Source organism: Tursiops truncatus, chromosome 8 (assembly GCF_011762595.2).
Source record: "Tursiops truncatus isolate mTurTru1 chromosome 8, mTurTru1.mat.Y, whole genome shotgun sequence".
NCBI classification, from domain to species: domain Eukaryota; kingdom Metazoa; phylum Chordata; class Mammalia; order Artiodactyla; family Delphinidae; genus Tursiops; species Tursiops truncatus.
The window spans coordinates 40,138,201-40,153,423 of NC_047041.1; the positions used below are offsets into that span (position 1 = coordinate 40,138,201).

Here is a 15,223-nt window from a genome sequence, read left to right on the forward strand (position 1 = left end):
TAACACAAACAAACAAACAAAAATAACTGAGCATACTAAACATGTTACCCAAACCTAATTTTATAGCTGAAAATTGGGCAGCTTACTAAAAAAAAAAAAAAAAAAAAGAGAGTTGATTTGAAAGCCTTCATCCCATTTTCTTATTTATTTAATAATATTTATTCCTCTTTTCTTTTGCCTAAGAGACTAACTTTTCCAACAATCATAACTACTATTTTCATTCCCCCCTCCCCATTGGCTCAAAATTACATGCAACAATGCCTCTTGGCTTGTTGCCAGTTATTAATACTGCAAGGACGGATGCTGTAACACTTTTCCAGGGCACAGTACTGCACAAAGCCATACAGATGGACTGTATAACAATGGGTGAAATTGTTTCCCCCTTTAAAAACTAGGTGCGTCTTGTCGGTCATGAGCGCAGGGACGCACTGCCAGGGTGATGGGTCACCTCTCAGAAACAATTTCTGAACCTTTCCTTTTCAGCCAGCTGGAGTCGAGCTTGCTTGTGACAGTATGGCTCGGGAAGAAGTTCCCAGAAGAAAATCCCGCATTTCCCGCTCGCTCAACACAGGACCCTTCGTGGAGATGCGAGCCCAGCCAGTCTCCCTCCGCGTTTCTGTAACAAACCGCGCGCATCGCCCGAGCGCATCCTCTACACTTGGGTCTGGTGCTGGGTCTCCATAAAGGGAATGTGAAGGCTGGCGAGGCTGAGCTCCCCGACGCTCTCATAGTCACTCATGGCTACTTCAGAGTCTTCGAAGCCGCAGCTGGCTGACACATCCGAGGACGAGGTGCCTCTGGAATTGTGCAAGGAGAGAGACACACTGTCTGCTGGGCCCGCTGCTGTCTCTGTGCCCTGGTTCATGCTCACGGCAAAAGTACTGAATTCACAGGTGGCGGGAGGGCCCACCAAATCCGTTTCGTTGGGGAAGGGGTGGGGAGGGAGGTACTGGCTGGGATGGAACTGGGGCCTTCTCCTGCAGTCTGGGCTCAGCGTGCTGGCCAGTGAGACCGGCTGGGAGGGCGGCAGGGCCTCATACTGGTCCGGGAAGTCCTCTGGCAGGGGTGGGGGCAGCTGGTCCTGACTCAAGAACTCCTCTTCGTGGGGGGGTGGGTACTCGCTGTCGATGTCGTAGCCGCCCAGGTAGTAATCGCTCTCCAACTCCCGCGTGCTGCCCTGGTGCGCCGAGCCTCCCTCCTGGTTCTCGTAGTTGGGTACCTCTTCTATGTCCGACAGGCGGGCCCCTGGCATCCAGTCAGAGGTGTCCCAGTGATAGGCTGTGAGAGAGAAGCCGTGTCAGTTAGTTTCCTCCAGAATGGAGCTGGAGTCAGGGCTCAGAAAGGAGCAGGCAAGGAACCTGACATGCAATTCTTAACATCCAGGAGACCCTAAGAAGCCAGGGTCACCCGCATGCTTTTTACAAGGGTCTCTCAGGACCAGCCATGCTCTGGCCCGGGAAGTACAAGGCAATGGCAACTCTGAGGATGACACCTGGTTGCTGCAGCATCTCCCACTCAGCCATGCCGGAAGCGATGGCCAGTGAGGGCATGCCGAGCAAACAACAGTTCTAGAACCCTCTCTCCTCTTCCTAGCCATAGGCTAAGTGCACATCCAGGCTGGCAACATGCTCGAAGAGGTAGATGCATCAGCCGTCCTGTGGACCACAGGAGGGAGGGAGATGTGCGTGCAAACAAGTGAGTTGCTGGAGCAGGGGAGAGGCTGGGGGAGGGAGGATGCTGGGCTGGGACTTTCACCTCCAGTACCAAGCACACAAGACACCTGGAACATGCAAAATTCAGATCAAAGAAACTCAGAAAAGATGGAAGGAGAGTGACAGGGTAAGAACAAACTCAGCAATTCCAAACGCATAAGTAACATATTATGCTGGGGGCATGGCAGAATCACCTCGGTTGTAGTTCTGTCCTTGGTCCGTGACAGACACTGTTTAAATACAAAGTGAGAAGTAAAACTGACAGTCCAAGTCATGTGAAGAAGGTACAACAGAACATTTTAGAGGATGTAAAAAAATGTTCCTATTTCTCCTTGTTGTTATTTGCGAAACGAAAAGATAAGTCGCATCTGTACCAGGCCCTAATAGTATTAAATCACTAATAAAAGTTACCCGATTGAAATCAATTCCCATAATATTGTAGTTTTGAATGATTTCTTAAATATCCCCAGCTCACAGTAGGTGCTCAATCAATACATGTTGAATATAAGAATGAATTTAGTATTAATCTGGATTTCGATTAAGTGGGTACTCTTCTCTCGGAAGGGATTTTAGAAAAAGAGTACCTCACATATGAAAAGAATTATGACCTGGATTTTTTTTCGAAATTGTAAAATTCACTCCAATCCAGAGAGAGACGTTCAGCGTCTCATTGAAACCACCTGTACCGCCCCCTCTGCTGCCAACTGATTAAAATCACCTCTAGTTCATAAAATAAATAAGCTACAAAGCTATATTGTACAGCACAGGAAATATAGACAATATTTTACAATAACTATAAATGGAGTATAACCTTCAAAATATTGTGAATCGCTACGTTGTACACGTGAAACTTATATAACATTGTACTATACTATACTTCAATTAAAAAAAAAAAGTCACCTCTAGTTCAAAGTAACAAGGAAGTGATATTTCCAAAAGGTTAACTCTGCACAAAGAAATGCTATGGAAGAAAACAGTAAATACCTTCATTCTCTATAGTGTCAACTACATTGTTGACAAGCTGAATGACAGTCACTATGGATGCTTGTGGCCAGGAAAAGAAGACAGGAGGGAGGAGAAGGACAGCTTCAGGTTAGTTATGTATTTTAAACATACATTCACTTGTCTTAACAACAACAATGGTAACAACAAAGGCACGGCATGCAAACACCCAAAGCTTCCCATAGCCCATCCATTGGACTCCAGTGGACACTTTCATCCCCCTGGCTTCTTGGAGGAAGGGAAACAGCAACAAATCCGGGGCCAGTCCTCCTGAAAGGCACGATCGGCAGGAATTGCTGGGTCATAAATTCACACCTCGTGGCCCAGTGAAATCAATCTAGGAAGGCAAAGGCCATAAGCTTATGCTAATTTCTCATTAGTGACTCCCAAAGGCTCCAAGGAAGACCTCACTATCCCCAGGGATAATTACTTGCTGGTCAGCCATGCTGCTCTGAGCCAAATGCCAGTGATGAAGGATAACCTTTGCAGCACTGATGGTTTCACACTCACATGACGTCACCGATAGCCTAGAACGACCCGAGGCCCAGATCCCACCCGTAAAGTGTAGATGAGACTCAGCACTTGGCCTCTGAAATAGTCAGAAACTGGGAAGGAGATTTCTGTGCTCATAAGGGTTGCCTGAGCACCTGATACCAGTAGCTTCTGGAGAGGTGATCAGGCACTTTAGGAAGCCTGCTTTAGTCAGGGCCAACCTAGAATGCTAAGCCTGAAAGCCCAAGTGTGTGATGAAGAAGAGCCTGTGAGAATAGTCAACCAGGCATCATCGCTGGAGCTGCTGCCTGGAGTTTGGAAACACTACGTTCTTAGCTGCTTCTACATAAAATGCAAACCAGCGACAACTTTTCTTCTGGCTGGGGATGAAGAAGGGAGTAAACACCAAGGTAAAGAAATCTGGAGGCCTGCCTCTGACCTTCTGAGATTGCTCAGAAGAAATCCACTGTTACATGGTTTGTTACCCCAATGGTCAGATACACTGAGGTTTCCGCACCTCTCAGGAGTGCCAGGGATTTGGGATGGAGGTGGAAGAGATTTGGGGCTGGTGATGGGGAAAGCAGACTATTTGACTTCCATGACTGCTTCTATGGCCTCGGGGCTCCTTTGTTCCTGTCTTTCCCTGGGGCGGGCCGGGGGCGGGTGGTGGTTGGCAAAGACTATGTCATTTTCATTTTGTTCTTCGGGCTACAAAATGCCCAGCACAGGATTCAACATTCAGGAGAAACTCAGCAAGGGTTTATGGGGTGAATGATTACATAAATTATAAATATCCAATTTTGCCAATTGTTGATAAATGGGAAAGTAGAATAAGGTATAGACTAAGGTAAGCCTGCCTGTCACTGTCAATGACTACTTGAAATTATTCTTTGTTCACCACCATGTGGTAAATTCTCACTGTTTTATGACTATTTCTGCACCCTTTCCCTGCCCTGGGGAGACCAACGCATCCTCCAAAGCTGGTTCCTCAAGCTCAGAAAACCCAGTCCTTCATTAATGCCCTCTCCACAAACATGGGTTCACAGGAGGTAGAGGCTGCAGCTTTGGGGTGTCAGTGAGGTTCATGAACCACATGGAATCGTATGCAACATTTTGGGGGTATGTGCATTTTTCTAAGGAGCTGATCCATCGTATCTAAGATAAGATTCTCCAAAGGCCCATGACCTCAAATGATTGAAGAAGAATGAAGATACTACCACTCTGGGAAGGAGGTTCTACGAGAAGGAGGTCTTGCCTCTGAACTAATTTCTAATGATGGGGAGGTTGGGTGGATAGTGAAGTGTGAAGAGATCATCATGAGCTAGAATAAAAAAGGAAACAAATCACACTTTGCTAGAGAGTATCCTTTGGGATGAGGTAGTGCCATCATGTACTAAGAGGACGCATTACTGGAGGTCTGCGGGAACCTCCTCTACTTCTGTGCCTGCTCCCAGCTGCGGCTCAATGAGTGCTTGCTTTTTCAGCGGACACGCAACAGTGGAGCCCAGCGAAAGCTGTGAGCATAAGCAAAAGCCCACGCTTGGGCCAGGAAACAGGATGGGTCCCAACACCTTCCTCTCAACCAGTGATCGCCAGCACAGGAAACAGAGCCCACCAGGAGGGACAAATTCCATGACTTCTTACCATTGTCGTCACCAGAATCTGACTGGAAGGAGCTCAGGGACTGAACTTCTGAGTTGCTGCCTTTATTACTGCCTGCAAAGCAGGTCACTTCTCCTGGGTCATCAACCCCTTTGTCTTCGTGGACAGCCAGAGAGAAAGCAGAAATGACACTGGTTACCTTGTGCATATTTCCAGCCCCGCCCCCTGCCAGAGTTCACTTCTTGGGGCACTTTCATTTGCTTAGAGAAAATAATTTAGTGCACAATAGAAAACTGACTGTACCATCAGGGGCAAAGATCTGTCAATCAAGAAATTTACATTATGGATTCGAAACCCTTAACCTGTGGTAAATGAGCTTCCAAATAGCTGACAGCCGAAAGTCGCTGTTCCATCCTCAAAGGGAAGCGACTAAGTGAAGAGGAAAGCTAGGATGAAGTGGCTGGGCTGCTCTTTGCCATTCAGAGTTAATTTAGATCATTTACATGAACTGATGTGGTGTCAACACCAGGTTAAATGAGATTACTTTTAAAATAGGAGTATAAATATTTTATAGGCAAGAATGCCATTACACTAATCCGAACTTCCCTCTCTGGGGAGCGAGTGGAGTTCTCAGCTTTGCCTTCTAGGGGGCAGCGCCACATCATTTTTGGGAATGACAGCATTCGGCACTCCGGAGGACAGCAGTCAGCGGTGTGGATGTGCTCTTAGCCACACACTTCTCCTTCTTTGCCATACAAAGAGAGCCTGCACACACACACACACACACACACACACACGCACTACAGGGCTACTTTCTTATTTGATGGACTAAAAGAAGCAATAAAAACGCGTATCTTGAAGTTGTCCAGTGAAAAATGAATTAGTCACCCAGAGACTGTCTCGCCAGCTAGCTCTGCCTTGCTTAACAAAGGGGGAAATGTAGTCGATAAAAGCTCAACAATACTTTGGGGGGACATGTGAGTTTTGGCCTGAGGTGGATTCTGGAAATAAAGCTGTCACATTACGAAGTGGGTGGAGGGAACTGATCACCAGGAAAATCATCACAGAATGTGACGGTATGAAGAGACGGGGACTCGTGATTAAGGGAACAGTTGTTCTTCATGACTAGAGAAATCGCTGTTTCTTCCCCAAAACGTGCAGGCACTGCAGCTCTGCATCTGCCATCAGATGCTGAAGCCACAGCAAAACGATGAGTTGGATAAGCAACCGATACAAGTGGACAGAGATGCCAGGGAGATATTCACCTCCCAACAGCCATATGGCAGAAAACATGTGCCTTGGAAGAGCACAAGGTGGGCACCAGGCTTAGCCCTGAACACAAGGAAGGAAATGCCAAATGATCCACCCTGGTGAGTATAGTGCTGTGCACAGAACTCCTTTCTCCGCTCTTCCATTTATTCAAAATCTTCACTGCTAAATGAAAGGAGGCTTTCTACTAACCAGGGGATTGGCAAGGCTGCAGTAAAGTCTAACTCTACCACTAATTCGAGAGGGAATATATTTATGGTTAAAATCCAAGGGGAAGGACTTGAAGTGTAAGTGTGTCTACTCAGAGGTGGAGTCAGCAGAGAGCATAGTTGGAGTGGTACTAGAATAGAGGCTGTCCTCCATCATCAGACGACTCTCTCCCTCTCCCGTCCCTCTCCCACTTCCCTGGTAAAGCTCCCAAGAGCGGTCTGGGTAAAAGCACAGGCTTTGGACCCTGATGCACCAGATGCCAATCCTCACCCCTCCCTTTCCTAGTTACTGCTCTAAAGTAAGTCATTTCACTTATCCACTCCTCCAACTGGTCCCATGTGGGGCAACTGTGGGGATTTAAGGAGACGATCCAGCACACGGCAGTGGTGGTTTTTCATGTTCATCTGCTGCCTCTGTTTTCTCACCAAATCTCTTCGTCCTTAACCCTTGCATGCTGAACTCTGTCTTGAGGACTCATTGGGACATTCTTGAGATCACTAAGAAACTTCTAGGTGTCAAGTGCAGTATTTCGTTAAGACTGTGTCTTCCTGGATGGTTTTACGGTGCTCAACCCTGCTGACCTTATTGCTGACCTTATTGGCTTCTGCTTGGCTGCCCTTTCTGCTTTCCTTGCCCTCTTTTTGTTGACAGGTGTTTGTTTCCCTTCCTGGCCCCAACTCCCTGCCCACCTCCCACATGTAGGCATCTCCAAGATCCTTTCTGAGGCCCAGATGGACCATCCTCTCTCTGTTCCTGCTCCCTCGGTGAGCTCACACTCTCAGAGATTCAATCATTTTTCATGTAGTTGGTGTCCAAACTTTCACCTCTGGCTGCCTTCCTCCTAAACAACAGAGCCAGACACCCTCAGGTAACCCCTCACGTGTCCCCTGCACTGACTGAGCTGCTTCCTGTTCCCATTAGGCCCTCTCCAATAGTTTCCTACTCAAATCTTACTCATGCTTAAAGACACCAGTAGGAATGCCCCCTTCCTTCATGGAGACGCCCTGTATCTCCTTGGGTGCATGTGCTTTCTAGCTCCATTTGAAACCAGCCTCCTGCTACCCAGGGTGTCACTGCTACTCGAATATAAAGCCATTAGGCCTGATGAAAAGTCGTAGGATACAATGGAGCTTGCCTTAGTTTCATTCCGACTGATGTTAGGACAGAGAAAACAATCACCACCTCTCCCCAGGTGTTCATATAGGACAACAAACTGGTCTCTGCTCCCTTCCTCTTTGGTCCTATTTAGTCTCTTCTCCCTGGATCAGTCAGAGCCATCTTTTAAAAATGTAAATTAGATCAAGCTACTTACCTGATTAAAAACTGCATTAGGGTTGCTGTTAAAATGTATCCACTCTCCCCACCGCTCACCAAGCTCCAATTACATTGACCTTGTCTATGTTCTTCAATATACTAAAGTCTTTCCCACCCCAGGGCCTTTGCACTTGTGGCTCTTCTCTTTGCCTAGAATTCTGCTGTATGAGGCCAAAAGGAGAGGGAAACACTAGCATCTGGCCTGGACCACTTTTCCTGCTTGTGGTTCACCTTCTTGTTTCCTGAACCCTGCATTCCAGCCAAACAGACGGACTTGCTTTTCTTCTGATCATGTGGGTGCCTCTATGTGGTGGAACACCCTCCTTTTCCTGGACCTTTTATCCACCATGGTCCAACTCAAATGTCCCTCGGCTCCCCTCAAGTCTCCACCCTAAGACTAGAAATACTCTCTTCTGACCTTCCATAGCACACTTCCTGTATATCACATAAGTGGCTACGCTGCTTGTTTTATTGCCAATGGTGTGCTATTGTGAGAAGAGCATGGGTTCTACCTAAATGGGAAAAGAATTTGAAAAAAATAGATACATGTATATGTATAACTGAATCACTTCGCTGTACACCTGAAAGTATCACAACATCGTTAATCAACTATACTCCAATATAAAATAAAACTTTTTTTTAATTAAAAAAAAAAGAAGAGCATGGGTTTTAGACGCTGGCAGCCCTGTATTGGAGTACCAGCTTCCTCTTACTAGCTGTGTGATATTGGGTACATTATGTATGTTCTCTGAGCCTTATTTTCCCCATCTGTAAATGGGGATAAGAACCAGGGCAATATTTCAGGGCTGGTGTGAACATTTAGGGTCAGAACATGTCCTACTGAGAGCTCTGTGCCTCCGGGGCGCTCTCCCTTCCCGAATTTCCTTCCAGTAAACACGAGCGGAAGAAATAATGATGCATTACTACTTCCGACTCACTTTCAGTTCCGGCATCCCAGCCATTCTTCCGGATGGAATCGCAGTCAGAACGGCAGGGGGACACGGCAGGGAGGTTGGGGGCCACACTGCACACGACCACACCCCGCCTGGCCGTCAGGATGCGCGGTGACTCGGGGTGAAATGTAGTCATCTCCTGGTGCTCGCCGCCCAGCCCGTCCACGATCTTGTCCAGGTTGCTCCTGGAGTCGCTCTGGAAGCACGGGGTGTAGGCCATGGGGCGCACGGGGACCTGCGGGGGCCCCACCTCCTGGTAGACGTTGCGGCTGTCCCCACCGCCCCGCAGGTTCCGGAATGGAATGCCGTTGCTCTTGTTGAGCAGGGCGGCCGTAGCAGGGTCCTGCACCAGTGTGATGTTGTTGCGGGAGTAGTTCTTGCGGAAGACCTTCTTGCGGAAGAAGATGAAGAGGATGACGAGGACGAAGATGACGCAGAGGACCACGGCGATGCCGATGAGCTCCTCCTTCCCCACGTAGGAGTGGCCGGCCTGGATGTTGGGTACCACGACGGGGCGCAGGCCGCAGTACTGCCCCACGTAGCCTGGTGTGCAGTTGCAGAGGAAGGAGCCAAACACGTTCACGCAGGCGCCGCCGTTCTCACATTCCTCCCGCTCGCACTCGTTGACGTCCTCCTCGCACCTTCGCGACAGAACACACAGAAGCCCCCCTCAAACATCAGGACCTGCGGACGTTCCATGTTAAAGCGACATCTTTAAAGGAGAAAAAGCGGACTTCCCTGGTGGCGCAGTGGTTGAGAGTCTGCCTGCTGATGCAGGGGACACGGGTTCGTGCTCCGGTCCGGGCAGATTCCCACTTGCCGCGGAGCGGCTGGGCCCGTGAGCCATGGCCACTGAGCCTGCGCGTCCGGAGCCTGCGCTCCGCAACGGGAGAGGCCGCAACAGTGCCGCGTACCGCAATAAAAAAAAAAAAGAGAGAGAGAAAAAGTACCTAAAGGGTACCTGAAGCAAGACAAAAATGATGTGATGCAGTGTATATGGGAGGTGGGTGAGCATTTAGGCGCCCACCGTAGACCCCGGTGATCATCATGCATTAAGGGATTTCTCCCAATGCAATCTCTCCCACATTCTGACCCTAGCGGGTCGGAGGAAGGAAACGGCTGCCATGGGAGAGAAGAGAAGAAGCAGAAAAAGAAACCACAGATGCTGTTGAAAACGTACTGGTCTCCAAAATGCTCAGGGCCAGATGCATCTCAGAATGTAAAATTTTGCAATTTTAGAAATGACATACAGTACATATCTTTCATATTATGTAGAATACCCACCCCATCCCAGGAACTGGTGCTGACATAGGCCCCATAATCAAATATGCCAGTGTTTCTACAGTAAAGCATATGGATATTCACAATAAATGAGGGAAATAAAGACTAGAAGTAGCCTCGGAATGGGTTTGGCTGACTTTGCCACCAAATTAGTTTGCCACGAATTTATCCTCAGTCCTTTTAGTTCTCAGAGCTTCTGGGATTGTAGAGCTACACTTAAAGAGCTGTGAAGCTAGACACCCTATAATAGAGTTTCCAGGGAGGAGGAAGTTTGGTTCTGACATTTCTCTCTAATAGATACAGTCATGTTTGGTCTCTCTGGGAAGCAGGGGTAATAGGGCGTATGTAGGCAGTGGGTGGAGGGCTACATAGCATTGTATCTTCTGGATTCTATGCTTATGTTAAAGGCTAAGGCTAACGCAGATGATCAGGAAAAATGATTAAAGCATTCTAACGAAAAATAAATCCATTTTATTCTCGTTAAAGCAATCGATGACTTGTTTTGAGTATAATTATAAGGCAAACATGTAAGCCTTACTCTTTCTTAGTTTAACATTATTTAAGAACATAGATCTTTCTTCTTCCCTGTCCTCTACTTCCCCAGTTATTCTGATATGTTCATTTTAAAAGGCCCGATCACTTCTATCTTTGGTAATCCACCTTTTAAAATGTAGTCAAATGTCCCTAATTTGAACAGATTGAGGCCAGGTCAGCTGGAAATTAGTCAGAATCACAGAGTATTTAAAAATAAATGCAGCTTTATTACTTTAAATTACATCCAACAATTCAAAGTCAGCTAAGTATTTCCTGGTAAAGTCCTCAGGAGATTTACTTTAATGAATACGTAAGACTGATCTGTAATTAGAATATCACTTTGCTTGAGATTACATACACATATGTATATATACTTCTAAAACCATCAAGGATAGTTGAAAGCGTTGTTTTACTAAGAACTTAAAACATTCCCTTTCCATTCGGCTCACACTTTAATTTCCCTCTTCCTTGGGGGAAAAAAAGATTTGCAAAGGAAACGTAAGTTTTCAGTTTCTCAGAATGATCATAAAATGCTAGAAAGTAGAGCCCAGTTTAAGAGTTCTGGGGAAATGGATAGTACATCTGCCTCAGAGCTATACTGAAAATATTAGGGGTCAGAGAAGACTTTCTTTAAAAGGATTGTTTTCCTGATTACAGAACACATAGTAATTGTATAAATTTCTGAAAATATAGAGAAGTATAAAGTAAAAATATAATTAACCCATAACCCCACTACCCAGAGATAATCCCTGATAACATTTTAGTCATTTGTAAGCACGCTTTATATTCAGATATTAACCCTTTGCCCATCCTATTAGTGGTGAATATTTTATGCGAGTTAGGTGGGGGTTTTTTTTGTTTTTTGCTTTAATATTTATTTATTTGGCTGCGCCGGGTCTTAGTTGCAGCATGCGGGATCTTAATCGCCGGTGCGGGGTCTTTAGTTGCAGCGTGCAGGATCTTTTTTAGTTGTGGCATGCGGGATCTAGTTCCCTGACCAGGGATTGAACCCGGGCCCCCTGGATTGGGAACGTGGAGTCTTAACCGCTGGGCCACCAGGGAAGTCCCAATCCCAGTTAGTTTTTTACTGTTTGGTTTTCTTAGCAACAAGAAGCAGCGTAGAGAAAGACTAATTGCACAATCTCACTTACGTGACTCCAGTGAGCCCAGCTTTGCAACTGCAGATGAAAGTGTTTCCTATGGGGTCACAGGAGCCTCCATTCCGGCAGGGGTTTGGGAAGCAGGCTGTGATCTCCGATTCACAGTTTCTCCCGGTGAACTGGGAGAGACAGGTACACTGATAACCTGGAGAAACAGAGGAACTCATGAGCCATGGATGCCACTGGTAATGCTCAGAGTGCACGGACTCGGCCAGACATGGCCTAATTCCTCTGAATCAAATCTTAGGCAGGGCCCAAATTCCCAAGATGATTAGCAAATTGGTTATTTTGAACTTGGAACCCATCTTGCCACAAAAATGCCAAGTAATGGTTTGGAGCTTGTGCTAGTCCACAAAAATTCACCTAATTAACCACATACATGAATGCTAGTGAGAATGGTAAGCGACACCCAGGGAACAGATCCCAAAAACAGAAACCAGGATGGGGCAGAAGATGCTTTCCCCACCAGGCTGCTACTGTAAAAGGTAGGATGTCTCCATGAAGGAGTTTATCATAAGTTCCGTAATCATTTCATTAGAACTCATTCTACAGTAGCTTCCTGAGAGGGGGTTTATAAGAAGTCAATGTTGTGAGACCTTGCACATGTTTTTACTCCACCCTTACACTTCTTTGATAATTATGTATGGAATTCTAAGCAATTCCCTCTATGTTACTTTTGAGAAATCCAAAGTTGTTTTGGTTCCTGAAGTTTGTGTGTGACCTAGTTTCTTTTTGTCGCTAACAGTTTGGAGGGGCTTCTCCTGTCCCCAACAATTTTCTGAGCTTTCACAATGATGTACACTTAACTTGAACCAGTACTGGGCTCTCACAATTTCTCTCACTGGAAATTGTGAAACTTTATTGCATTGATGATTTCCTTTGTTTTCTCTATTCTGTTTTTATGGAAGTTTTATGGTTTGGATCTTAGATCATTTGGATCTTCCTTTAATTTTATCTTTCTCTCATGTTACACTTCTGTGGGGTTTTGCTTTACTTTCCGAGAGAATTTCTCATCTTTTGAAACTTTTATTGAGATTTTCATTTATGTTATCATAAATAGTTTCTTCCAAGTTGCTTTTCTCTGTTTCTGTGATGGTAGATTTTACGTATCAAGCTGATTAGGCTACGGTGCCCAGTTATTGGTCAAACACTAGTCTAGATGTTGCTGTGAGGGTATTTGTGGATGTGATTAACGTTAATAATCAGTTGACTTTAAGTAAAGCAGATTACCCTACATAATGTGAGTGGATTTTATCCATTCAAAAGAAGGCCTTAAGAAGAAGGAATGCTGCCTCAAGACTGCAACACAGAAATCTTGGCTGAATTTCCAGCTACGAGGATTTCAAAGTAAAGACTGAAAAATCTACTCTTCATGAATTTCCAGCCTGCTGTCCTGCCCTATAAATTTCAGACTTGCTAGCCCCACAGTCTTGTGAACAAATTTCTTAAAAATCAATCAATCAATCAATCAATCAATCAATCAGTCAGTCTATCTCTCTCTCTACCTACCTATCTATAATGTATCTATCTACCTTTCCATCAATCATCTATCTATCTGTCTATCTATCGTATTGTTTCTGTGTCTCTGGAGAACCTTAATACAGTCCATCTCTTCCACATGAGAGGATTTCCTTTTTCTGGTAATCCTGGCTTATCAGCTCATATTGAAGAGTGGGGTCGAAGAAAACTAGAAATCGAAATCTGATAGGAAGCTCTAAGCACATCAGTGGGGCCTGTCAACAACAATACTGTGTCAGTATCCTTGGGTTGGTCAAGGTTGGTTAATTTCCACATTAATGGCTCTATCATCTGCCCAGAAGGAGGGTAAAGGCCTGGTTTCTAATGTTTGGGGGAGTGGGTGGTAGTAGAGGAAGAGTATTAGTGGGTCTCAGCATCCAACAAGCACATCATATTTACTTTGGTTCGCAAATAACCATCCTCACTCTTATCTGAAGGGCTCTTGGGCCAACCTCTGCTCCCCAAGTGGTCAGTGACTGATGCTGGGATATTGTAGATTGATCTCTATAGGTATAAGATAGCTAATAATCTATAGATTGAAATACAGCATGCTCTCATGGACGTTTTACTGAATCGCCACTCCAGAGCACTCTCACATACAGGAGGACATTATGACTGTGTGTGGGTGTTCACAGGTTTGGAGAGAGAAGGACTCATCTTCAGGAGGCAAGTGGAAGAGGCAAGAGAGAAATCTTTACACTCCTAAGAGGAAGGAACTGGGTAGCCCCAGCCTCCCTGGCACTAAGAACCCAGAGGGCCAGAGGTTGAGGCTCTGAGAGAGAGACATAATACTCTTGAATGCAACACCAATGAAACACCAGGGAACTAATATATAAGGAAAGACCACTGTTGATGCAAACTGTGTCCAGAGATGGGCGGCCTGAAGTCTATGGGCAGGATGCATTAGTCTGGGGTCTGCTTGCTTCAAATTATGCTGCTGACTTGGGGTAATTTTTTTTTCCAATTTGGGCAGTTGCTCACCTAAATGGAAGTGGGGATTGCTGAAAGCAGTTGGAACTGGGAAAAATGCTTCTTTTTGTCACCTGGCTAGTCTTTGGTGAGGATGGCATGCCATTTAGAGGGAGAGTGACTTGTGAGAATGAATTCAATTCCTTTTAAGACTAAAGGGCAGGGCGGAACAACCACAGTAGGGAATCTGCAAAGCAGGGCAGTGATGAGTAGGGAGGGCAGTCAGGAGGGGGAACGTAAGGCAAGGTGGGTCAGCTCAGGTACAGTTCCTCCTTCTCCAGCTCCTATTTGACAAGCCCTGGCCTTTTCTCAAATAAAACCATAGCAGCAGTAGTAGGGGGCCAGGGAGGGGCAAGGAGGAACTGTCTGGAAATAAGGGACATTTGAATCACTATTATGGAAACTGGATTCTAACGAGGGTCATGGGTTTGATTATTTTGATTGGGTGTCTTTCTGCCTTGGAAAATCAGAATTTAAAATGAGGCACTCCCCTTGGGGCTCCCCTGGTGGCGCAGTGGTTGAGAGTCCGCCTGCGGTTCGTGTTCCGGTCCGGGAGGATCCTACATGCCGCGGAGCGGCTGGGCCCGTGAGCCATGGCCGCTGAGCCTGCGCATCCGGAGCCCGTGCTCTGCGACGGGAGAGGCCACAGCAGTGAGGGGCCCGCATACCGCAAAAAAACAAAAACGAGGCACTCCCTCTAGTGCACTGTTTTACTCTCACACATTTCCTTCTGCATTTTGTCATTTTCATTATCTTCTGTGGGATATCCAGTGCTACTTGATGCAGCCGTCAGCCTGACTGATTAACCTATTCACTGAGTGTCGAAGCCATCGGCAGTGGTGTGCTCCTGGAGCCAGCTCATCTAGGGTGGAAGGTACTGAATTTTAAGCATTCAAGAATTTGGCAGACAGTTATTAAACCACTGGTAGCCTGATGCCAGCAAGGCTGGGAATATTTACACCACAGAAATCAGCAAACACGGCAGATCCGGGCTTTTGTTTTTAGAGACTTGGTTTTCCAGCACACCCCTGAAATAGGGACTGGGGATACAAAGCCAGAAAAACACCATCGACGAGCACAGAGAGCACTACAAACTTTGCACGAGGCAGAAGCCCTGTTCTACCTCTGAGAAAACTAGCTGTCCATTTTGAAGAAGATGATGATGGTGGTAGCTAACATTTAGTGACATTTATTATGGACCAAGAAC

At 46.2% G+C, this 15,223-nt stretch overlaps 1 protein-coding gene across 2 annotated transcripts in view; it reads right to left on the reverse strand.

Annotated features, from left to right (window-relative positions):
- Positions 1 to 355: 355 nt before the first annotated feature.
- FAT3 (FAT atypical cadherin 3) overlaps positions 356 to 15,223 on the reverse strand; it is a 560,923-nt gene continuing 546,055 nt past the window's right edge. The window contains exons 22-27 of one of the 2 annotated variants that reach the window (XM_033862147.2): positions 11,521 to 11,674; positions 8,540 to 9,195; positions 4,851 to 4,964; positions 2,697 to 2,756; positions 1,907 to 1,942; positions 356 to 1,278 (exon numbers count right to left, since the gene is read on the reverse strand). In XM_033862147.2, coding sequence (XP_033718038.1) covers positions 653 to 1,278; positions 1,907 to 1,942; positions 2,697 to 2,756; positions 4,851 to 4,964; positions 8,540 to 9,195; positions 11,521 to 11,674 — 1,646 coding nt within the window. In that variant the 3' untranslated portion in view covers positions 356 to 652. The remainder of the gene's footprint in view (positions 1,279 to 1,906; positions 1,943 to 2,696; positions 2,757 to 4,850; positions 4,965 to 8,539; positions 9,196 to 11,520; positions 11,675 to 15,223) is intronic. The other variant, XM_073808321.1, reaches the window with a different exon arrangement.